This window comes from Lichenostomus cassidix, chromosome 2 (assembly GCF_008360975.1).
Source record: "Lichenostomus cassidix isolate B80296 chromosome 2, HeHo_3.0, whole genome shotgun sequence".
NCBI classification, from domain to species: Eukaryota; Metazoa; Chordata; class Aves; order Passeriformes; family Meliphagidae; genus Lichenostomus; species Lichenostomus cassidix.
The window spans coordinates 138,634,044-138,659,821 of record NC_139482.1 but is presented as its reverse complement, the minus strand read 5'-3'; the positions used below and the strand labels follow the sequence as shown (position 1 = coordinate 138,659,821).

Genomic DNA, 25,778 nt, shown 5'->3' with positions numbered 1-25,778 from the left:
CAAGCACTGCTGCTGTTTACTCCTTCCCCAGAATGCTAACTTTGGTTTATTTACACATTATTAGTAATCCCTGAGGTTTGACTACTTTTTTCTGAACAGTATGATGAAAGTAATTTTCAGTCTTCTCGCAGTAAAAATCCACAATACCTTCAAAAGCACAGCTGCTGAAGCAATGTATCCTACATTTGCAAAGATTAATTTGCATGGTTTAAACATCACTGTACAGTAAGGGCAATTGTTGTAATAGTTGCAAGTTGATCTGTCTCAGAGTTTGTTCTTGGTTCCAAATTTCTGGATGTACCTACCAATGACAAATTTAAAAAAACATTGTTTGTGCATATGATAGGGAAACCTTCAGTGCTTGCTAAACACAGGTATCAGTGGCAGTAGCTGCTTAGAGAGTGGAGTAAACAACTAATATGAACCAGAACAAACTGTGAAAAAAATCTGTGTGGTTTAAGAAATGTCTCAGTTATGACTGTCTGTTTCAGAAAAAGCCTTTGGTTCCCAGTGACCAAATGTCCCTACATCCTGATAAGGCTAGTGCAGGTAGGCAAAATTGTCTTTGAAATATGATTTCCTTTTGCCCAGTTTACTCTGGTTTCAGGCAGAGTGAACTGAACCAATGAAAATCATGATTTCAAGCACATTTTCCTGTGTAATTAAGAAGATGGTTTAACCACAGCAGCTGCAGGGGTTGAACTGGGGCTCTCGAGTCCCTGACTGCTGACCAAGCCACCTTGGCAGTATCAGAGGCTGCTGAACTTTTCTGCCTGGCATGGAGAGAAAGGCCACCATTGCTATTTCTGGGAAACACATGGAGTGATGGGTCCTTGGTCAAGGTCCTCCCTGCTGCCTTGGACTGCCACACACCCGAGGTGAGGACAAGCACAAGGTAATGGGGCAGCCTGGGGGGCAGTGCCCTGGGGCTGCTGGCCACAGCTTGCTTTGGTGGGCTCAGTCCGAGAGATGTCCACTCCCTGAGGTGGTTCTTCAACTGCAGCACCTCTTGGACACACAGGTTCAAGGATATTTATGCAATTTAGGACACAGATGGTCAGTAATGTAAGCAAGGCAGTCCATCAGGGAAGTATTTTAACCTCCTGGGGTTAGGGACAGGAGATATATCTGAAGACCCTGTCTGCACTGATGTGGACAGTAAGTCCCACAGAGGGACTTTAAAATAGGAGTTCCTTTTAAGGTCTCTGGTGGAGTGAAAACTAAGTGGAGCTTGGGAATTCAATCCATTGCCTCTTCTGAAATGGACTTTTTTGTCTGGATTAAAACTAATTCAAGGGGAAACTACCGTGATGTCGCTGTTGAGCCGCTAGCAGAGAAAAGGACCCAAGTTCTCAGTGTGGCAAGAAAGAGGAAGTTTATTATTTTGATTTCAATATATATAGACTTTTCAGAGGTCGCCCAGATTGGTCAGTCAGAAACCTCCCCCTAGGCCTGATTGGCCAGGCCTGAACTGTCCAAATCTCGAGACACTGTTTTAGAAAACATCCAAACTTTATCTTTGTTTATAAAACACAGCGGAATGTTCTCACGAGAAAGACCTGTGCTAGCCACACGGTGAAACTTTGTGGCAGGCCTCAGATTAACTGTTTGTGGGGAAGAAAGTGTGAGGAGATCCCACCATCCACCAAATCAGCTGCTGGGACAAGTTGGAAGAAAAAGCTTGCATCCAAAACCTGACCCAAAACAGTACAAAAAGTAATTTGTAAGTCTCCTTATCTGAAAGGTCACGATGGGCATACTCAGAAATGGAAGGATGTTGGGAAGAGTAAATAAGGAGAAGAATGCAAAGGGATAGAGGTGAACTAAATATGCACCACTTAGTGCCCTAGAGACTGGCAAAGAGTTTATGTAGCTCAGTGAGTCATAAGATACCTGAGGAAATATCATCTCAGTGAGCAGTGCTGTGCAGTTGACAAACAGGTTTAGGGGAAATCCAAATAAAGCTGGATTTCTTTGTTTGTGGGTTTTTCTCTTTTCTTTGTGTCTGTTTTTGAGTTTTCACAGGCTTTCTGAATTCCTCAAGGAGCTTCCAGGATGAGATGAGGTCTAGTCTTCTTTCTCTATTTCCTCTAAGCAGGACCTGATCTATCATGAGTAAAACATACTTTGTGTTATTTGAGACCCATAAACTCCCAGATTCCAAACACACTCTTGAAAAAGATGGGGGAAAAAAAGCATAAATACTTGTTCTCACATATTTCCTTGTCAAGATGATAAGAGCTGCTATCTCCTCTCAGGGAGCAGCAAGCTGCAGAAGGACACAGAGCCATCAGCTCCCTGGAAGCTGAGCTGCTTTGCCTTCAGCACCCCAGTGGAGATGTGCCAGCCCTGTTTGGGAGCTGGTGTGTGGTGAGGACACTCCTGTGCTGTCCACATGTGTGACAAGCTCAGGGTCTGCACCAGCAGCTTCCTGCAGGCTGGCTCTGAGCACAAAATGGGGCTGTGAGTGCCTCTGAGCATCACTGGGTTCACATACGCTTGGAAGCGCAGGAAGCAAAAGAAGAGATTTTTTTTTCTTCTGCCCTGGAGGGAATTAGGATTGTCTAATTCCCTCCAGGGCATTCATTTCTCAGACATGGAGGCTGAGCAGTGTTGGAACAGCACATTGTGTGGAGTGCCATGGGCAAGCATTAGCATCAGCACAGTGTTTGTGTAAACCAAGTATAGATGATCTTCCTTGGATAAAAAACATCCATGGCTCTGCTATTTCATGAAGCCACATACTACAGATATATTTTTTCCCAAGAGTACAGCTTTGCTCAGCCCTATTTTTTTCTCAATAAAGGTCAAAGATAAAGAAGAATAAGAAAAATTTCTGCTACAACACAGCAAAATTGCATTGGTTTATTGGCTCAAATCCATTCTTGAAATAACTGTCTCTTTCCTTCATTAATGTTGCACAAGAGATAAATTTGTCTCCACAGGCTTGGCCTGGGAGTACTGCTGCTGTTTCCATGTGTCAAACAGTTTTCTGTGGTGTGCAACATTCTCCTCTCTGCAATCTCTTTTCCAGAGTTTTTAATCTTACTTTTCCTTGCTCCCTCCCTCTCTGTGTTTGCTGAAGTGAGATGCCTTTTGCAGCACTGGGATGAAGGCAGAGGGTCAAGAGAACAGAACATGTAATCATAACTCCTTGCCTCAGTTTTTGGCCCTGCCACTGATTTTCTGTGCAATTTAGAGCAACTGACCCACCTTTCTGTATCCAAACAATAACGTGCCGTTTGCTTCCCAAGCAGCCTCAAATGCTGCCCAAGAGCCTCACCTAGTCCAAACTGGAAAGTGCCAAAGATGAATTTCACATACAATTTCTTCTGAGCTTTTAAATGCATTTGCAAGGGTTCACCTTAGGGGTGGCCAAGGAGCTCCAAAGAGGCCCACTTACTCCTTCTGGCAGCTTGAAATCCTCCTTTCTTGCCTCCTTGGTCTTTGCAAAATCTAAGTCTGTTGCTGCCTTGGAGACTTTCCTGACATTTATCTACCTCGCCATGAGATAGTAAGGACAGAATGAGAGTTTTCCTTTCCAACGGCACCATGGAAGCCTCAAGTGTGTTAGTATTAAAGAACAGGTCTCTTACAGTGTGCCTACACTGCTTCATGGGGTCATGACTACACTATTTGTACTAACTGAGTAAACTTGTTTAGAGACAGCTTGGGCTTCCCTACCTTGAGGTATCCACCTACACCCTGAACAAAAAGCTTGGCTTTCAAGGTGCACTGGGCTTCTGAGCATGGCTCTGTGCACTGCTGTGTAGTCCTCAGCAAGGTCATCTATAGATAGTTAAGGCATTTCTGCACAGCACCTCACTGTGTCCTGCAGATAAACCCTCTGTGTGTGTGAGTACGTGGGTGTACATGTGTTACAGCAGCTTAAACAAGTATCTGCTATTCAAAGATCAGTATGTAATTAGAGTTTGGATGAACCTAAAAACATAAACCAAGAATTCAAGGATGCCCAAAACATATAAGAAAACTGTATTTGGGCAAGACTCTAAGTAATCATTTGTGGCTAGAGATCTCTGGTTTGCTCTGCTCCACCTCCTCTAAGTGAGGAGGAGAACCAGACTTAAAATACAGACTTACAAGACTCAGAGACTTGAAAAAGCAGCCTGGCCCATAACTAGTTAAACAATGAAGCAAACAAGAAGGCAAGCAATTAAACTTTTTTTATGAGTAGCAGGAGAACCATTGATTGTGAAATTCATTGGTAGGCAAGCTTTCCTCCCTTCCCTACCACTTATAATTATGCTTTAATTGTAGCTACTGGCTGTGGCACAAAGCTCATACATATAAACAAGTCCCAGGATATGCTGCAAAAAATACACTGTATGGGAGACATTAGCAAGAAGACAATCTGGAATCAGGAACTGGAATAGTATTCCCACATGGAAAGCTGCGGGTGGTATAAAGAGCTCTGTATCCATATGGTTAGTTTTGCGTATTATCTTTGTAATGACATTAGTACCCCTCCATTGCTTTTTCTGGCACATGCCTGGTCTTGGGTCAGTTGGACCAATAATTACTAAATTGTGGTTTGCAGACCACTGGTGGTCTACAATCTTATGGTAAGTGCTCCACAGCTGGGCTGCAGAACCAAGCTGAACAGCTTTCAGTTGTTTTCAATTAAAAGTTTGATGATACAGGGTACATGGTGGTCCATAAGAGGGTCTTAGCATTAATGGTGGTCCCATTACTTTAAAAGTTTGGAAACACTGGCTTAAACAATCATGCAGATCAACAGTCTATTTGTGTTATATTGCTTGAAGTTAAATATTACAGCATGTCCTCTCCTTTCATGTGTTGGGAGCTGTGTTGCCTGCTCTGCTTGTCAGTTTTAAAAATAAAAGTATCATGAAGTGTGACAAACGTTTCTTCATGGTCTTGTCTTCCCAGTTTATGATTTAATTAGCTCATCATTTCATATGTACTACTGTATTCACATATCAGAAGTATTTGTTCAAAAACCTGTAGTATTTTGGGAAGAAAAGAAGAAGGATGTTTTTCACATTTTGTTCAGTTAAGTGGGAGTTGGGCATATGGAGAATATAGAGTTGAGAAGCAGAAGGACTTTAGAGACAGTCATTGCAGTCTACTCCCAGAGGTTAAAGTGGTAAAAAAAGGAGATGAACTTTATTTTATTGGGGAAGTTTTGTTGGTTCTTTTATTGCTTCCTTAGGTTAAATACTGGAAAATTGTCTAAACGGGAAAGTACATCAGTTTAAACTGGATATTTAAGATTGGGTAAAGGCAAGGTTTGTTTGATCTTTATTAGCTCTGCGCTAGAGACTTACAACCCTGAAGAAATCTGTTTAAAGCTTTGTCACCCAGCAAATTGGAGTAGCTAGGGCTTGTTCTCTTCCCATACCTTGGTGATTACCATAGTGTCCATCTTTCAAAACCATGGCTCCCCTCAAACAGCGGCTTTTTAGTGACCAGCTCTAGACTGTTCTGGACTGTGCAAGCTGCATTGTTCTTGTGAAAACTGCAGGGAAAAAAATCAGAATTCCTTGTAGGAGATGAAGAGCATAAACATGACCTTTTAGTTCAGGGCAGAGGGCATTTAGCTGGGAAGGAAGTGGCCTGGCCTCTCCTCTCTACCTCCAGAACTGTTCTCATGTTTTATTCAATGCCTGGTAATGTTACAGAGCAGGGACAGGAGCAGGGACAGCAGGGACAGTTCTGTCTGCCCAGAGACTTCTGACCTCCTCTTGCTTTACTTATCCACCACTGAACATGGAACAGGGTGAGTTCCCACCAGGTCCTGATACTGTGCTTCCCAAAAAAATGTTTTTGTTGCTAAGATATAACTCATGAGACAGCAGCATCCCTGCCCTTGTTGCCTGGAAGAAAGCAGAATTGTTATTGTCTGTGTAAAGGTGGCTGAATCTGCTGTCTCATGGTCCCACAGCAAAGCTGGCACTTCAGTCTGAACCTCTGAAATGTTTTAGGAGGTGCAAACCCCAATTTTGGCATTCCAGTTAATTTTGTGTGTCAGTGAAGTGTCCAGCTGCTTCCTTTGATAAGACTGTGTACAGCCAGGACTGTCCAATGTCTAGGTCTGTAAACTAATCCAACTTCAAACTGAAGTCCTTTGCCATGGCAGTAAAACAGAAGGTTCAGAGGTCTTTAACAAGCGCTGTCCTAGAAATAAGTTTTGTTTGGTGCTTTTTCCTTACTTATTGGAATATACTGCTGACTTTCTCCATTAGGAACCCTTTTGTAAACTTCCAGCCTAAACTTTGTTGCCAGCCTGTGCCCATGTGCTATTGAATGAGCTTTTCTACTTCTCTGTGTTTATTGAGTGTGATCATAGTTTTTCTCCATGAGTGTTTGCTCCAGGCTAAGCCAGATGCTTCTAATATTGTCTTGTAAGGCAGGCATTCCTTTTGCCTGTTTCTTTCATAGCTCCTCCAGCTCAAAATCAACTTTTATGAAAATGGATATTTGAGAAAAAAATGCCTATCAAATACTGTTCCTCCAAACAAAAATCCTTTACCTGTTCTGATTGAAACCTGGAATATCAGTTATATTCTGTACTCACAGAAATATTTCTCCTTCTGTATGCCATGTGTATGCCTGGCTGCCTCACTGTAGCATCTGGAATACATGTCAATCATTCTCCTCTTCTATTGTTCTCAAATCACAATCCCATGTTTCCTGTCAAATACTCTTAATCCCCAAGATGTACAGCTTTGTATTATGTACCATGAAGTTTCAGCCTGTTTCTGCTCCTCCAGTTCCCAGGTAATCCAAGTCTTCCTTGGCACTGCTTTGCTCTCTCTGGAGGTTGATCAGAACTGGCATGTCTGAGGCTCTCCCTGAGCTGTGTAAGCCAGAACCAGGCTCACTGAACATCTGCACCTTCCTGCAATGAAAACAGTGGCATGTCCTAGCATTTAGGGACAGTAAAGCAAGGCAGTATGAAACCACTTTTTTATGGACTACCCATGTAGACCAATATGTTGTTTTAATTTGCCCCAAACCAGAATGCTCTTTGGTTGGCCAAAACACAGTGGTTTTCTTGCTGGATCTGAATGGCTTTGCAGCTTTCAAAGTCCCAGAGGCTGGACAGTCTCAGCTGCTGTTTCCTTCTCAGCTGCTCTTTCTTAGGCACTAGTGCTATCCCATTTTCATGAGCTCTAGGTGTTTGTGTGGAGGCTAATTCCACATTGTATCTACTATATTATATTTCATCATGATCTATATTGCACCAGAGCTATCAGTACAAGTAACATCATGCTGGGCACGTGTAATTAGGTTTCCTTCCAAGAGGTGACACAAATATTCTGTAAATACTTGGAGAAAGTTTATGCTGAGATTTTAACCTTTCTCTTAGAAACCATTTGCTGTAAGTGTTACAATTTCTGTTTCAGGTAAGTACCTGCTTTTTGTGTGCCATCTGATATTTCTTGACTCTCTATCTGAAACAGTAAAATTCAGAACTGAAACAGAAGAAATCAGAGGCAAAATTGTTCAAAGGTTAGAAGTGTCTGCAACATGGTCATGTTAGGGGCAATTTTCTTTCGGTGGCAATTTCATTGTGAGATGCTGTGGAACTTTTTTTGCTATGTATTGCAGGTATAATTTAAGAGAACACTCTCAAAGGTTTTGGGTTTTTTTCATGCTGTTGTCTTTATCTTTACCACAATTAAAATACTGACCTTTTTCTATGAAAAAAAATAGTTTTGGTAAAATTATTCACAGTTCTCAATACCTACAGGAAGCAGATCAAAAGCAGTGTCACTCTGCAGAGAGATTGTAAGATGCAGTGACAGGGTTGTGCACAGACTGGCTCACTGCCCACAGCATAGTGAGGACATCAGGAATCAGGTTTTACATTTCCTTCTGATGTAGGTCAGATTGAACAACACAGTCCTTTGAGCCTTGGCCTGGCCTGCATCACATTGGAGGTGATTTCACAACCCTGTTTCTTATTTATGTATTCAGTACAATCCTGGGACTTGGGAGGTGGATAGAACGACTGCCTGGAAAAATAAAGTCTATTAAAACACATCTTGATACAATTCTCTTGTAATGATTTTCTGGATGCAAATTTCAAGCAACTTCAAAAACATGAAATCAAACAGTGGAAAACAGACCTGCAAATGGCACACAACAGAGAAAGCCCTGAAGGCTGGAGGACTATTCCTCACTGCCTGTATCTCAGATGCCAAAGTAATTTATGGGAATTGTCCCCTGTGCAGAGCTCCATTATGTATACAGAACATTTTATGAAGATTCACGTAGTCTTTGGGATCTTTTCTGCTGGGTCATGACCCAGATATCTTACTAATACATTTCTGTCACTTCCAGCTTCCCAGTCTCCTTATCTTGTATAATTGCATTCTTATTGTCTTATTGTATTGTCTCATCTTATTGTACTTACTGTACTTGTCCTGTTGTATTCCTAGAAGTGAAATGTAAATGACACTTTCATCTGAAATACAAGAACAGCTAAAAATGACATTGTGAAAGCAGAGGCCCCAGGGAGCTTCTATGAGAGCTCATGTCAAAAACACAACAGGGGAAAAAGAGGGTCTGAGGGATCATAGAAGCTAAGATGTGGCTGATGTTATAAGTAAAAAGAAAGCAGTTTCTGTGACACAAATTGTTGAATCACAGTCCATATAACCACTGCCTATTTTAATGATTATTAATCACTGCAAGTAATTCTGGCTATTTAAATGCAAGAAAACTGTCTGGAATTACTTTACTCATTCATTTTTTTCCAAAGGGACAAATTCAAGCCTTAACTTATACTCCCATGAGAGAACATAAGTCTCAAAGCTGTAGAAATTAGAAGTGCTTCAAACCAGGTAAGGTCTGTGTACAAGTCGTGTGTTGAGGATGATGAGAACATTGTCAATGAGTTACTCACTGGCTTCCTCTAAGGGTAACTGGGAAGTGAAGACCTTGGATGTACAAACTGTGGATCTGGCAGAGAGAAATGCCTAGAGGAATCAGGATGGTGTTCCTATGATGATCCAAAGTGGCTGTAGCATCTACTGACCTTTTCATATTTGGTTTGTACTCAAGAAATACATCTCCACTACAGCCATTCCACCTCCTGCCTGGCTGATTTCACCTTATTTCAGAGTAAGCATAGATTATTTGGCTCTTACATTTTAGTTCCATGTCTGTCCACAAAGGGAAATCAGCTCCTGCTGTCTTGGCCCCTGTCATTTTGGTTTGTCATCAAGGAGCCTCCTCCAGCTCCTATAACCTCTTCAGCAGTGGGCTCTTGGCTTTCACAGTACTTGTTTTGGCCACAAATCCCAGGTAAGATGTGATGTACTGGTTACTTTCTTCTGTGGGGTTTGCAACAACAAAATTAATAATATAATTAATACTTCATGACATCAAGACACCTTCTAATGGAAGGTTGTTGGAACTAGATGATCTTTAAGGCCTCTTCTAACACAAAACTTTTTATTATGATAATGATTTAACTCTTAAAGCAAATAGAGAGTGAGACTGATAAGGGAACCTGTTTGAATCACACCTCACACAGGCAACTTTATCAGTGACATTTCTAGGCTGGGAAGGATTGAATTTGTCATAATGTTAATTGTTCCTTTTAAAAATTGATTTAGTTTTAAGTTCAGATATTTCCTTTTGTGGCAATAATTTTTGCAGGCTGATTGCCTGATCTCCTGGCATTGGAGAGGCTCTGTTGACTTTCTTCCATGTGTAGTGAATATGAATTGGGCTAAATCCCAGTGTTCTGCCAGGATCTAGCTCACTGTTATCCCATGTTCCTACATGCCAAATGCATTCCCATTGCCTTTGGCTGCAGCCCTCTTTTCCCAAAGGCTTCCTGCAAATTCCTCTCTCTGTGGTTAGGTACACCTCCATCAGAAAGCAGGGTGGATTTAGGATTTTTGTTTCATGGTAATATGGGAAACAATTGTGCATAATGGGTAAGACCTTGCCAAGTGACATTCTAGATCTGCACCAGGGTCTCAGAATTTCTTCTAAGACTTCTTTTTATGAAACTGTGTTTGCCTTAGGCCATGAGACATGATCTGTAAACTGCAGGGATCACAGGAGGCCAAAAATGTGCATTGTCTGGAGTTGGCTCTGCTGCAGATGGTGCCATGTAACCTTGGGGATGAAGACACCTTTTCAGTGCTGACATATTACAAAGGTTGCACAGTTGTTCCCTGTCATCACTGCCATATGATATGGTCCCAGCTCTCTGTGGCTCAGCAGATTCTCCTACAGCTACAGCTTGAGCAACTCATGGTCACTAATATCTGGAAAAACAGAGTCCAGCAGCTCAGCAGGGTTCTGAGGGACCACAGCCCCTCTCCAGCCTTGTTAGTGCTGTGCTGTGCAATGTGGCCTCAGGCTCCTGGGACATGGAACTGCTGTGTGGTCTCCCCTCACCACACTGCTCGACATCTGGGCACACTAACCTCCTGCAATTAAGAAATGCATCATCTTCCAGCAGTCACTTAACCCACTGTCCATAGAGTGAGGCTGCTCTGAAAGTCATCCTTCCTTACCAGGAATCCTAGCAACTCAAAAATATGTGATGTTGAACCTCTAGAAGCTAACATTTTGACAGTGGTTACCCCCCTGGACGTGGAGGGTGTGAGCAGCCCTGCTCTGGGCTTTGCAGCACTGCCCTGTGCTGCAGCACTGTTGCAATCCCTGGCTCTTTATGCCATGGAAACTGAGGCAAACAAAGGCTGAGTAAGTAGAGCAGTGCTACACAGCAGGCCTGTGGCAGAGCTGGGAACCAAACGCAGACTTTCTGACTCCCAGCCCTGGACTTCAGCTACCCACTGAGCTCTGACGTGGGACGAAGTGAATCTCACTAGAGACATCAGATAACCACAGTTTAATTTGGTTTCTGTGTGCTCTGTACCCTGGGGAGATAGCAGACCTCTAGCCACAAAAGGCAAGTTATTGAGAGATTTGCTGTTAATTCCTCCTTATGAGGTCCATCTTGTTATGTTTGGAGTTGCCATAGGTTTCTGTTTGTTTTGCCTGTTTTTTTGCATGTGGGGCTTGTGTATTTTATTAAGCCCTTGGCTAGTATCTTGTGCATGTTTAAGGTTTTATAAGGGCTTCTTTCGAGGTTATTCATTATAGCTTTCAAAGGTGGCCTATTCTGAAGGCTTGCTATTGAATGCCAATCTTTGATAGATTCATGTCTCACACAGGGGAAAAGACCATTTCTCATAGGCTCATAATTAGTGTTCCCAAAGGGTTCCCCAGCTGCTTTTCATAGCTCTATGCTCACGTTGACCTTGGACTTCAAATTCTCCATGGCTGCTGAAGTACTGTCATCAGAGAAACTGAGAGAAACCCCCTTTTATTTTCACCACTTCAAGAAAAGTCATCCAAGAGACACATTACTAGTCCCTTGTATTTTGGATCTGCCACTGCTCTGCTGGAGACCTGACCTTTCTCTGCCTCATCTGGCTTTCTTCTGTGCCTTGTCTGTCATGCTGGGGGCAGTGGAAGGTTTTTGGAGACCTTAGTTATCACTTTAAGACTTTTCATGTTCTTAGGTTTTGATAGTTATGTCCTTAAAAATTCTGTTTCAGACACACAGGAAATTGAAATTAATTAGTTTGAGGAACAGGTATGGAGTGTGTAGAATGTTATACTAGAAAGAAAAAAGAGCTGCTTTTTCAGCACAAGTATGAATTTTATAATTCCATGTGAAATATAAGACACGTGAAATCTAGAAAGATTTTTTTGTCTACTTCATATGAATAATGCAGCACATGTTTGTTGGTTGTTGTGAGTTCTGGAGAAGCAATTCCTATTATTTCACTCTACATATAAAATCAAGAGCATAATTTCTGTTAGCACATATTCTTCCTCTGGGAAATGCTGAATTTTATTCTAATTGCAATTAATAAGATCTTAAAAAAACCCTTTTCTTAAAAGGATATGAATTGATAATAGACATAAAAAGGTTAATATTTTCCTTAAGGCTGAAAGCAGATGTACTTGCACTTTTTTTGTGGATGTCCCAGCGTTTTTTCATTAAAAATGTCCTAAGAACAGATGTATTATAATTTTTCAGCTGCCTCCCCCTTGTGGTAAATCTGGAAAACCTCTTTTCATGGTAATGGTGAAAAGCAGGGTAAAGCTCAGCACTTGCATTTCAAGAGGGGCTTTTTTTTCAGCTGGGGAGAGGCTTTAAAATGCTGAACAAACGTGAATTAAAGGAAGAACATATCAGTTCTTTCCAGGAATCAAAAGCCCAAATAAGGTTAAACTAAAGAACACAGATACCTCAAAGAATTTTGTGTAACAGCTGCAGCTGCCTTGAGGCTTTTCTTATTTCTCAAAACAATGTTCTTGCCCTTCCCTCTCCCCTCCCACTTCCAACAGGCCTGAAGGTTGCAGCAGGAACGTCTCCTCTCTTTTTATTTTGTGTTCCAAGTGCCTGGGAGGCAGGGCATGGACTCACTGCCAAGCTCCTGGTCCTTGTTCCTTGATGGAGTTATAGTCCTGTCACTTTGCATGGGCTGCAATACTGATCCCTTTGTGGTTTTTTCACACTGATATGGAAGTTAAAACATTCACTGGAGCTTGGAAGAGGAAAGATTTGGCAACCACATTGAATAATGGTTAGTGCAAGTGAAGCTATTTCCTTCACGAGCATCCCAAGGAAGAGATGCAAAGCTATATTCCACTAGGCACTGTGTAACCCAAAACAAGGTGGTTTGTGATCAGATGAAGATGATGTCTTGAGTACATCTGCATCATACACAGAGAGCAACCTCTTCTCGGAGAAGTGCATTATCACCATTCCCAAGACCATAATTTTCCCTGAGCTCGTTGTCCTTCTGTTCTCCAAAGGCCTTTTGTAGTGCCAGAGGCCCCTCCTGTTCCCTGAAAAGAAAGCATATTGCTTCATTTCCTCTGCAACGTGAGCCTCTGAAGTGCAGAGTGGACTTGAAAGGGTAAAGCTGAGGAGCAGGAGGAGGAGCAGGAGGAGAGCCTTTGTGGTTAAGGCTGTAGATGGTAACTTAAGAGAAATGGCTCATTTCCTGGGTTTACCACAAATTGTGTGTGGTGGGGAGGAAGCTGCTCATATATTCTGAGCTTTTAGTGCCTTGTGTGCTAACCAGAGAAAAGGGCCTCTCCTTTCCTTCATCCTTTGTGTCTTTCCCACTTAACTGGAAAGTCTGGGATGAGAAACTTTCTTCTGCATTGTATGTCTACACAAAGCAAACAAGGTCCTGGAGAAGGCTGGAGCCTGCCATAGTGCTAACAACAATTTAGATACATTTAAAAATTTGTCTTCTGTCCTCCCCTGCTGTTGTTGTCCCCATAACCAGTGGCAGTTTTCATGAGCAACTTCAGTTGGCCTCATCCTTTCTGGCTGCATGCCTGCCCTCAGCAGCAGATCCGAAGGTTATCCTTGACAAGGCCAAATGGATCGTAGCCACCAGATGTCCCCATTCTCCACGGTTTGCAGGAGAGCTGAGCCATGCCGCTGAAACCCTTTTTTTATTGTAAATTTGAAGTGAAATAGTGCTTGTAATTCTGGCCCCGAGTGATGGGCTCTTTTGTCTTTCCTCTAAGCAATGCAGTGGTGGCAAAGGCAGCCCTTAGCATGGTCCTGTTATAAGAACAACAGAATTTCATGGACAATTGCAAACTCACAGCCTGCAGAGTGAAACCATGGGCTGCAGAGTGTTAAAGGTTTATACTTTCATTATGTTAAAATTCTGATTCTTTTCCCCAGGGAGCTGCATTTTGTTTCTGAGGCAGGCAGGCAGTCTAACATGTTACAGTCTGAAAATACAGCTTTTGCAAAGTGGTGAGGGTACAGCATTTCAAGCATGTCAAGGATTATACTTGTACATGAAGGCAATTCAAAAAATTTAATTCTGCCACAATCTATGTAAGGATTTCTGGGTTTTGTCTCTTTGCACAAACTCCCAACTTTACACTAAAGTCCAATTCTTTAGCTAAAAACAGAGAGGAAAAGAAGGCCAAAACAATGCAAACCAGCAGTCTCCCCACAGGGTCTAACATGCTTATTTTTCTTCCCTGATGACCAGAGCACAATCCTGAGTATGTGCACCTTCAAGTTTCTGTTTGGCCTAACAGATAATTTCTTTCTGAATTTCTATGAATCAAGCAAGGTGAGGTGCTGAGCCTGGGTCTTCAATCAGCCAGATCCAGAGGTGTAGGAGAGCAAATCTCCTTCAGCTAACACATTATCTTCCCTTTACAATGTAATTTATTATATAATTCTAAATATCCTTCATCTTTTTCCTTCAGAAAAATTAAATTTGACATGCTTGCAAAAAAACTCCAGTTAGCTCCAAGCAAATGGACTGCAATGGAAGGCAGCAAGTCTCATGGAAAAACACAGAATGCAGAAGGATTCATGGGGTGCTTAGGGAAGGCCTCTGGCAATGGGATATGCAGGCACATTCGTAATTTACCACAGTGGAAGGCAACAGTGGAAGGCAATAAAAAGGAGCAGGGTAAGGAAAGCATGGAAAAAATATGGAAAAGGGTGGAAAACAGTCTTGGAACATGGTGATAGCACGGGAGGCTAAACAAGAGGAGAGACAGCTGTGTCCCTGTATGAACTGAACTGCAGAGCTTTGGGGGAAATAGCTCATTCTAACATTGAGCTTAACAACAGCCAGATTAACATCCATGAACACTGAAGGGTTTTAGGTCAGTGGGGCACTTTCCTTCATTATTTTAGTGTGACCATTTGCATGTCCAAGGCAGAGTAAATCCACTTCTTGGGATACAAATAGGGTTTTTTTTTTCCAGTTTGCTAATCTACAAATAATTTGATTAACTCAGTTGACCAGCAATGGCTACTCAGTACTGTTTCTCTGAGTGGAGACGTTTAGTGTGAGATTAATTTCATGTTCTCTAGCAAGCTCACTGGCAGGAAATCTGCTGGGGTCCCTCTACAGTCCATGGAGAACATGAGATTTTAAACGTGTTTGATGATAAAGAAACAGACTTAGCTCTAAGTTTACACATTTATAGAAATAAAAATTTTAACACCTGGGATTTAAACAAATATTAAAAATATTTACTAGGTGTTTGCAACTTAACTCTTCCTGTTGCAGTTGCATGGTAAGCCTCTTGACTGGTATCAGTGTAGTATCTCTTGTATTAGAACATATGTACATGTGTGTGTAATGCATAAACTGGGACTGATAATGGGAAAATCAGAGCACAATTTTCCCTCAGGTCACACTAAATTTCGTGCCTGCAATAGACAGCTCATATTACAAAATTTGGCATGGTGGACTAGAATGATTTTTGGAAACAAGAGTCCATGCAGAAAGATTTGGTACAGAAGAATTATTTTATTATTGCTTAAAAAATAGAAGAAATATAAATTTCAGTGTAATGAGTTCTCGGAGGAGAAAATAAACTGTTATTTCATGAAGTTCACATTTGTCATAATACATAAACAATAGGACTAGAAACAGTAAATAATTTTTTTTCCATCCATCTTCCCACACACCTGGAAATTATTGAAAATAGAGTGAAGGAAAATTATAGCTTGGACTAGAAAGAAAAAAATATAGAAACATTCTATTTTTCCTGAAGATTTTATTATACATTATACTACTCCCAGAATTATACTAGAAAACAGAAAGGGGGAGATCATAATCTTAGTGAAATCAGTTGTAGAATTCTACTCATCTTGGTGTTTTCACTCTGGTATCAGGCTTCAGTTGAGAAGGCTGTCAGCTGGTCTCCTTACATAGTCAGTGAAGGCGAAAAAATGACATATTTTCAATGTCTTTGCTGCCCTAGAGAAATTCAAAGCAAATTAAATGCAAGAAGTATGCTGCTTCGATGAAGTTCTAGAGATGAGAGTCCTGTAAGTAGCTATAAACATCTCTCAGGCTACATGTGCTGTGGGGTGTAACACTGGATATCATCAACATCAGTTATTGAAGGTGTACTTAGTCTACCAGTTGTTAACACCAAAAACTCTTAAGCGACTTATTTTTGGGGCAGTCCTTCACTGGTACTAGCCAAGAAAAGGTACATTTATTCAGAGAACATGGGATGACCAAGTCAACCAGCATATTTTGTGCTTGTTTCATCAACACATGCTCAGTACACATTGCTGTATGGACCCATACATAGAATGTTGAGTGATGCTCCCTGAAATGCTCAGATATGAATCCTTGGTGATACAAAAATTAGTTGCTGACATTTGAATAATTTAATTTTTCTCAGTCTGAGGAATTTAACTTTGCTTCTGTAGGAAAACCACAGCTGTACACCAGAAATGTTCAGGATTTTATCATTGGAGTTTACTTGTATAAATGTCACAGGTTTGACACACCACTGTTGTGTTTTTATTAAATCAGTGTCAAGAGTGTTTTCAGGAACAGGCTGAAATTAGCCCAAAGATTAAGGCAGTAACTGTCCATATTAAAGTAAAATTAATCTAAATGCATATAACCAGACTGATAGCAGTTGAAAAGCTGTATCAACTGAACTGAGGTAAAAACAGCCACTGAAATGGTATTATGTATATAGTCTAAAAGACAGGTAAACTGGATCAGATATTTGGGGGTTTTTTTCTCCAGAGGAAACCTTTGTGATCTCTTCCAAAAGATATTCTTCCCTGCTCAAATGCTACAGTAATGTAAGAAGACATTGAGACTGCTGTAATCCTGGTGTTTATTAAATGGCTACTAAGGATTTGAGCACTGTAGCACTTCTCTTTTGTGGAGGTTGCAGTGCTCATAACAATGCAATTACCTTTTCACAAAATGGGTTAAAGAGGTAGAAATCAGATAGAGCAGCAGTAAGAAAGGTTATGGGGGCACTTTGGCACTCGTTTACTGAAGTGCAGACTACAGTTTAAAGTGCTGGGGAAATTGTATGGGCAAAAGGAGTTACTCAAGTTGCACTTGAACTCCTGTGCCATAGTGCACATATTCCACTTTTCAAAGGAAGCAATGGACAATCCACAAGAATAGCACCAGCGTGAAGCTGCATTTATGTCTCTTCAAAAATATCAGAAATAAAACTCCTGCCTTTGGAGGGGGAGAAAACCCACAAACATAAGAGCAGTGGTTGATCTTAATGTACAAAGGGTGTTGGGTTCATATCCCAGATGAGCTTTTTAACTTGCCTGCAGAGTGGAAGATACTTATTGAACTGCTTCTCCCTGGTGCCTGCGCTTTGCTTGTATGATCCAGTAAAAGGAAAACTTAAGGAATGACATGAAAATCCAGATAACATTAAGGGAAAAGAGAGGGATAGAGGAGAAGCAATGCAACAATGATAAGCTGATGCACAAGTATAAATGATTTTGTGTGTGAATGGAACTGTCAAAATAAAGCGAATGAACCATTTTACTTCATAGGAAATCAGTGGTTAAATGCATTTCTCTTTAATTACATCTGACTCAGGATTAGCTGGGTTTTATTAATCCAAAAACTTTTCAAATTTGTCCAGACATTATTGCTGCATTGCTCAGTACTTGATGCATCTCTTGCAAATCAAGATGCCTGTAATTTGCAAGATCATCCTGAGAAATACTTGATAGCTTGCATCATATTAGAGAAGTATCACACAAACCAGCCTGATTTTTGGGGTGGAGGGGCAAAACAGGAGGAGATGGGGGGTGAAAGTGAAACCCCTTCTTCCATCTCTCCTGAATTCTGATCTGCTACTTAACCACTTCTCAGCTGCTTCGAGGAGTTCTAGCTGTGTCCTGTCTAGCTCTTGGCATTTCCTAGCACATAAAGTGTTATATTAGAAAGATATGGACCTTTTGGACCAGGTCTAGAGGAGAGCCATAAAACTGGTGAGAAGGGTGGAGTACCTCTCCTCTGAGGAAAGGCTGACACAGAGCAGTTTTAAACAACAAACAGTATATTCAAACTAGATAAAAGGAAGAAATTTTGTACCTTGAGGGTAGTGAGACACTGGAACAGGTTCTCCAGGGAGGTGGTAGATTCCCATTCCTGGAAACATTCAAGGTCAGGTTACAGGACTCTGAACAACCTGAAGCAGTGGAAGATGTCCCTACTCACTTCAGAGGGGTTGGACCAGATGGCCCTTAAAGGTCCCTTCCAACCCAAACTATTCCATGATTCTGTGATTAGGAATTAAACAGTGCAAGGGCAGGGAGTGTTGCATGTGTGCAAGAACATGCTCCTGATGATGGGCAAGACTATTCTTGTTCCAGCTGTTTGAAAAGCATAAAGCAGGCAGGAATGTGTTGATAACAATAGCAATGACTTCAGAGAAATTTATCATTGGTGCAGTTAGTGGAGAAAGACATGCAAGAGCCCAGGTGAGGACCCAATCTAACCTCAACTGAATCAGCATGCGTTTTCGGACCAGGGCCTCATAATTTCAAGGATAACCTAAAGGTTACTAAAAACCTATCAGCTGTTGATGCTTGCTTATAATTATCTTTACCTTAGGCTTCATTGGCGAAAATGAGGAGTCTTAACCCTCAGTTGAACTCACCCTGTGTCTCAGGGATTGCTGAATCAGAGTTTGGTGGCCCCTTCAGAGGAGAAGAACACAAGGCCAAATATGTTAAGATTTGGTTTTCTGCCTTTTTTCTCAAGACAGGATTTTTTCCTACCTCATGGTTATAGAACAGTTGTGGCATAAGTACAACTCTGCTGTCACTAAGAGACAGACAGACACTGAGCTAAACTTGGTGTCACAGTCAAAGCAGCTGAATATCTCCACAATTGTATTTATGACCTATTGGCACAATCCTGCTATATACATAATTTAATACACATGAAACTGCTACCCTCAGGCTCTATATTCCTTGAGGGTATTCCATTCAGTATCTAACCCAGACATGGTCACAGGCTGATTTTTTGAGGCTGCAGTGTTGCATGACCCAATGAAATACTTTGTTAGTTGTTCAGACCCAAATGGGAACTCTGAATCAAGAAATTATTCTTCACCACCACCACCACCACTATGTTTCAGGGCACACTAACTTTATTTACATCATCCTATCTCCCATGCTTACTCTAAAAGAAACCTCCTTTCTAATATGTGCTCCACAAATTATTCATCCTTCCCCACTGCAAGACACTGCATGACTTTTAAGGCAGCAATTAGGATGAGGTACATTAACACAAGATAGCATCTTTTGGTTTTAGGAGTTTGGAGACCTTTTTTCTTCCCATTGCTTTTAGCTGTTAGAAGCTGGTAGTTTACAAAAAAACAACTGTAGGAAAGAATATTTTGAACCACATAAAGTTTATTTACTTAGTAGTTATATTACAATATGTACAGTTTCTATTTACATATAGATCTTTCTAAGAAATGAAGCACCATATGAGAGTTAGTATTTTAGATGAATTTACAGATACATTATTTTTGCATCCAAATAGTTGTATCTATAAACACACATTGGTTAGAACCAAATTCTTATACAGCACTGACTTCAGCTGGTTTTGGATTAGACTGCTAGTGAAGTTACCAAAGATAAATTTAATTGCTGTCAGCTATCAAACTGCTGTGCTTCAGGATAAGAGATCTTACCTAACAGGGGTTATGTGCAAACTTAATCCTCAGACTCAGAGGTACTGACAGAACGTATTTTATAAGCCACAAGAGTGCAACACTTTCATCAGTAAGATTTTTACCATCATCAAAAAACTGAGTTTCATTAAAAAGAAAAAAGAACACTGCTGAAATGTTTATATGCAGTATGGAAAGTGAAGAGCCTGGAAGCTTATGTGATACAATATCATGCATTCCACAAGGAACACATTTAGTCTCAAACAGCCCAGTCTTACACCTACTGAAACTTGCAGGATGATCCCCTTAACTCAAGGGGAAAGTCTAGCTGGCTTTGTGACCTTTATGCCACCATCAAGAAAAAAGAAAGATCTGTCCAAGGTACAAAATTTCCTTCAAGTGAATGAAAGACATTTGGAGGGGGCAAATGTAAAACGAGGTATTTAATAAACTATGGGGGATAAAAAAGCACCTAGTTTGAAAGACCACTCTGAAAAACTTTTTAGATGTTTCATATATGCAGTTGTTACATTCACCCGACTGTGGGTCAAGTTTTATATAAACTGCTTTTACTTTTTATGCTATCTAATTCATGCTTTTCATATTTTTGCTTCGCTAGACGTGGGATCTAATGGCTGGAAGAAAACAATGTTACTCTGAGGACAGTTGTTATGACAGACACAGGTGTTGATCGACATCATTGGCTTTTTCAGGGCTTTGCCCTGGGGGCAGCGGAACTCGACGTGGATGGTTTTGGTGCTGTGCGGGGTGCAGCAGCGCCCGTCGCTGCAGACGCCGCAGTACCGCGGTCGGTACGTCTGCACACTCGTGCAGTTCTTGTACTCATAGCGAACAGCTCTCACCGACTTCTTGGTGCGGATACACTTCTTCCCTTTCTAGGAGAAACACGAAGAGAGGGTATCATTGCACAAGACAGACAGCATTTAACAACTTGCATGCAAAGATGTAGGTCTGCTCTGTAAAATTAAATTTGTTGTCTTTATTCATTCGACAGCAAGAAGACTCTGAGACTGCTTCTGTAGTTACTTACAGGTAACACCTGCAAGATCTGCCCTTCAACACCGGTGTGGTACTGGGCCACTAATGAAAGACAAATAGTTAAAGTACACTCTTGTCATCTGAGACAAGCCCAGTCTACACTGATTAAGAAAGTATAGTCTAATGAAAAACTTCTCATGCTAGTGTAATTCCATCAGAGAATAAGGATGTCAAAGGAGCAAGTTACAGAACTAGATTCAGAGGGGGAAAACCAGGGTAAAATGAACTACAAAAGTCATCACCCATTCCTGTGACTCAAGGCAGAACAGCTTTAGCCATGTCACTTTTAACAAATGATTGACTGAATTGTCCTTGGAAGTCTTCACTGACAGACACTCCACATCTGCCTCAGACAACCCTAACAGTTCACTATTCTTGCTGCTTGGAACATTTTCACTCCTGTCTTAATTTTTATGCAGTCTTAACTCACCATTACTTGTTACAATCTGCATGGACTCAAAACAGGCTGCAATATCTGAATACAGTTACGAAAACACCTCTCTTCTCTTGCATTTAGACGTTCAGTTCTGCTTTTCCCTAGATGAACAATGTTTTCTAGACCTCTAATCATTTTTGTTGATCTCCCCATCTCCTCCCACATGTTTCATCTCCTTTACAAAACACTGTATTTAAAACTGCAGAGGCTGTTCAGCAAAGGCCTTAGAAATGCTTTGCAACACTCAGAACATTAGACAAATTGATGGGCCTCTTACCTAGTATGTTATTCTCCCTGATAGAAACACTTGTCTAGAAGCAACAAAAAAGTTGTCTCCCTTAGATACAATATTTCTTTACATCAGAAATGTCAGTGTTGGGTTTGCTTTTGGAAAAAAAGCATCATAAGGATAAAGGTAAGGTTTAATTTACCAAGCAGACATTTCACATATTTCTCTGCTGTTCCAGATGCTCAACAGAATAAAAATTTGATATATCCATTCTGAAGCAGCTCTGATGTTTATGTACAGGTAGTACAGTTGGATTTGTGGGAAAAGTTAGAGCCTGTGAACTGTCAAAACAACCTGCACATGCAATACAAGTGATCTCTTTGGGATGACTTAAATTATCATAGAGTCATAGACCAGTTTGTGTTGAAAAGGACCTTTAAATGTCATCCAGTCTAAGCCCTCTGCAATGAGCAGAGACATCTTCCACTGGATCAGGTTGTTCAGAGCACTGTCCAGCCTGACCTTGAATGTTTCCAGGAATGGGGCATCCACCACCTCCCTGGGCAACCTGTTCCAGTGTCTCACCACACTCACAGTACAAAATTTCTTCCTTATGTCTAGTCCGAATCTACCTCTTTTAGTTTAAAACCACTACCTCTTGTCCTGTCACAACAGGCCCTACTAGGAGTCTGTTCCCACCCTTTCTGTAGGCACTCTTTAAATACCAGTGCTGTAGGGTCTCCCTAAAGCTTCCTTTCCTCCAAGCTGAACAACCCCAACTCTCTCAGCTTTACCTCATAAGGGAGGTATTCCAGTCCTCTGATCACCTTGGTGGTCCTCCTCTGGATTTACTCCAATAACTCCATGCCTTTCTTAGGGCCCCAGAGCTGGGCACAGTGGTCCAGATGGAGTCTCACCAGAGTGCAGCAGAGGGGCAGAATCACCTCCCTTGACTTGCTGGAGGTGGAGTTCAATCTACTGAGCAAACATGGCAAGTGTAATGCTTTACCAAAAACACTCAGCTTGCTGCACATGTGCTAAAAGATGTATTTATGTACAGTTGCATCTGGAGCATTGTAGACCATAATATTGCAACCTTGGAATTAGATGGAGAGACTCTGCTGCCTTGCCTCACTCTCTGCAGCATACCTTATCAGATGACTCTTCATTTTCACAAGGTCTTATCATGCAAAGTCGTGTCTGCTTCACCATTTCACACTGTTGATTCCTGTTGGTAACGCGGGTGGAAAAGCCCATTCCACAGCTTTTGGAACAAGCACTCCATTCTGTTGTCTGCTCAATACAATTGGCACTTGAATCTGACACATCGATCCCGAGTGTGGCCTCTTGTCTGTAGGCTGGAGACAAAACCCCACAGAACTTTATTACGTGAAAAACTCACATGAAACCTCTGTTTCCAATAGAGCTCTATCATATATGGGAAGGAACATGTGAGACAAAACAAGGTTCATAATCCATGCTTTTGACAGGATTTAGAAATTTTAAAAGCTGGAAATTAGGAATCCTGAATTCCTAACTTTTAGGAATCCTGAATGGCAACTTCCTACATCTAAATAAAAACCATCTAAAAACCAAAAAGGAGCAGATCAGTGTAATCAACAAAGCATTTAGATTCAGTTCACTCAAGTCCACAGCTGGAAGGATTACTGCCAACTTTTAAACTGGTTTAAGTTTAGAACCCTAACAGATTTTTATTCCTCTTTCTAATGGAAATACATCACAAATCTGTTCTAAAGCTGTGTCATAAAAATATTTATATTTATATTAGGTATGACTTGAGAGAGGCTGAATGATTTATCTAAACTAATAAACAGCATGCAACTAAAGTCCTTTTACTCCTGATAGTCATAAAGTCACCCCATCTTGTCAATTATTGACAGACTACAGCCAGAGTGATGGTGGGGAGGGAAGAGGGAAGTCATTTACAGAAGCTCTCACATGTACTTGAAGCCACACTCAAGTCTGACCATTGTCCTGCTCTCCTGGAAGTGTTAATCTGCACTATGCAAATATTGCTAAGGCATGGTTTGGTTCATTGATTAGCACAGGAGCAAACAGAAGGAGACAACACAACTAAGCCATCAGTCACAGCTCTTGCTGTTAAGCTCCTCTACAATGGCCTTTCTGCCTTTGGAATGGCAAAGATCCAAAAAAGGTGGCCTCCCAAGAGGGATGGTCATTGCTAGAAAGAATGCAGAAATTCATCTGTAGGCATTTTATAGATTAGCCTGCCACTGTCAGACAAATCAAAGAAAAGGAAAGGTAATAGAGAGGTGTCAGACTTTTTGTTTATACCTTATGTGTTTTATAACTGACACTTCATAGCACACTGAAAAGCTACTAGAGCTTTTCTTCCTAGATCCTTCCTCACTTGTTTTGTAAATGGATTAGCTGAGTTTTGGCATAACTAACTCCCTAAGATCACAAAGAGCAGTGACTGGAAGAGAATGCAGTGCCGTCTACTCTCAGTAGAAAGTTATGAAAATTCATGTTGAATTTTCCATGGGAAAATGGAGACGTAACTCGGTAAAAAAATGGGAAAAATACTATCTAGATTTTTTTAAAGCCTGAATTCTGCATTTTGGAATGGGCTGGGTTTTCTTACAAATCCATTCACGGTGCTCTTAACCACTTCCTCTCCAAGTACTCTGTAATGTTTTTAATGCCAACAAGAAACATGAGTGCTCTAGCACAGACAGACTGGAATTCATTGGCATTTTAGCTACCATGCTGACCCCTTGTAAGACCTGCAGAATTTGGGGGGAAAAGTCTCTTGTAGACTAAACTGTTATAATAGTATATATGTTGTAACATTTTCTTGCAGAGCAACTAGGAAGACTGCAGCTTTGATTTGTGTGTGTGTGTGTGTGTGTGTGTGTGTGTGTGTAAATGTTTGCAGGATTAGGATCTTGCCCCCGTTTTATTCTGGTCACAGAATTAATGTGTATCAGATAAACAGAAATTAAAAATTTTGGAACTAACTCAATTAACTTTTAAAACTCCTATGCACATTCATCCTCTGAATGTCTTTCCTTTTACCTGTTGAGCTCTGCCTTTATTCATAACTACTGACATACCTACTAGTCACTCTAAGTGACAAAAACGATCAGAAAAAAACTCGACCATGCAAGCAATGTGACTCAGATCTGGCAACCCTGAGGATATTTCCAGTATGATACCAACTCCTCCTCACAATGACTGTGATAATTAATTCTAGTTTCCTCACCAGCCATAGCGAAACCTCCCAAAATCATTTCACCGTCAGGGTCGCAGACCCACTTCTCACAGCACTCTCCAGGGACTTCGACTTTCCTGGGGAAGGGGCAGTCGGGGCCGGGCAGCAGCAGGTCCAGGTTGCAGCGGGGCAGGCAGCCGATCTGCCCGTCGCGGCAGGTGCACTGGTACTTGCAGCTGGGCTGGAACGTCTCCCCATTGCGATAAATCATCCCATCAAACACGCAGTTGTCTCCCTCCAGCACTGGTGGGAAAAGGGGAGGCGTTTCGCTGAGGCACTGGGCGCTCGGGCACTCCCCGGCCGTCCCAGCCCCTCGGCGGCCGCAGCGGCACCTCCCGCACATCAGGGCAGCCCCGCTCCGCCGCGGCGCTGGGCTGCTGAGGATCGGCCCGTGTTCTCACCGGCGGGCAGGCGGGACAACCGCGGGGCAGCGACAGCCGCAGCGGCTCCGGCCAGGGAGGGTGTGCCCGAGGGCTGCCAGGGGGGACGTGCCACCGCCGCCACCTACCCATGCAGATGCCGGCGGCCGCGCCGTCCTCGGGGCCGCGGTCGCAGTAGAGGCCGCTGCTCTCGTCGCAGGGCAGCATTGCGGAGCAGCGCTCGCCGCGCTGCCGGGCGCACACCAGGCAGCAGGAGCAGCCGTCCAGCACGGCGGGCACGCCCGGGGCGCAGCGCGGCGGCTCGGCCGGGCAGCGCCCGCCGCACGAACGGGGACATGCTGGCTCCCGGCCGCTCACCTGCGGGGACACAGCGGCCCCGGGGGCTGCCTCACGGGGCCGGACCGGCCGCCGGCTCTCCCCGGCCGCCGGCCCCGCCGGGCGCCCCGCACTTGCCTCGCACGGCCGGAGGAGGAGCAGCAGCAGCAGCAGGGCGGGCAGGTGCTGCTCACCGCCTGTCGCCATGGTCCCTGCCGCCGCTGCCCGTCGCCAGCTCGGCTCTGCCGGCAGAGCCATTGCAGCCACTTTTATAGAGGCGGTCGGGGACCCCCCTCCGCCACCACCCCCGCACGGCGGGCAGCGCGGCTGGGGCGGGGAGCTGGGGCGGGGGAGCTGGGGCCGGGCCGGGCGCTCCGCTCCGCTCCCCCCGCCACCTGCCCCGGCGGCGCCGAGCCGCTGCTCTGCTCTGCCCTGCTCTGCTCTGCTCTGCCCTGCCCTGCCCGGCGCCGGGCGCGACCCCTCTGCCCGGGGCGGTACATGGAGCTGGGACCGGAGCGCCCAGGGCAGAGGCAGCCCTGCCGGGGGTCGGGCTGGCCCAGTGCTTGAAGCAGAGAAGCGACCCCCGAGTGGCTG

General features: G+C 42.7%; 1 protein-coding gene across 1 annotated transcript; it reads right to left on the bottom strand.

The window, feature by feature from the left end:
* Positions 1-19,226: 19,226 nt before the first annotated feature.
* CCN3 (cellular communication network factor 3) lies at positions 19,227-25,426 on the bottom strand. The gene is made up of 4 exons (XM_085053453.1): positions 24,998-25,426; positions 24,481-24,732; positions 22,383-22,591; positions 19,227-20,405 (listed from the first exon to the last, which is right to left on the bottom strand). Exons 1-4 carry the CDS (start codon positions 25,389-25,391, stop codon positions 20,109-20,111), a joined length of 1,152 nt encoding a protein of 383 aa, XP_084909579.1. The 5' UTR covers positions 25,392-25,426; the 3' UTR covers positions 19,227-20,108.
* Between the last annotated feature and the right edge of the window lie 352 nt (positions 25,427-25,778).

Coding starts and splice junctions, on each gene's coding strand:
- CCN3 (XM_085053453.1), bottom strand. CDS start 25,391: ATGGCGACAGGCGGTGAGCAGCACCTGCCCGCCCTGCTGCTGCTGCTG. Junction 24,733..24,997: donor GGCCGCCGGCATCTGCATGG/GTAGGTGGCGGC, acceptor TTTTCCCACCAG/TGCTGGAGGGAGACAACTGC. Junction 20,406..22,382: donor ATGAAGAGTCATCTGATAAG/GTATGCTGCAGA, acceptor TGTTTCTCCTAG/AAAGGGAAGAAGTGTATCCG.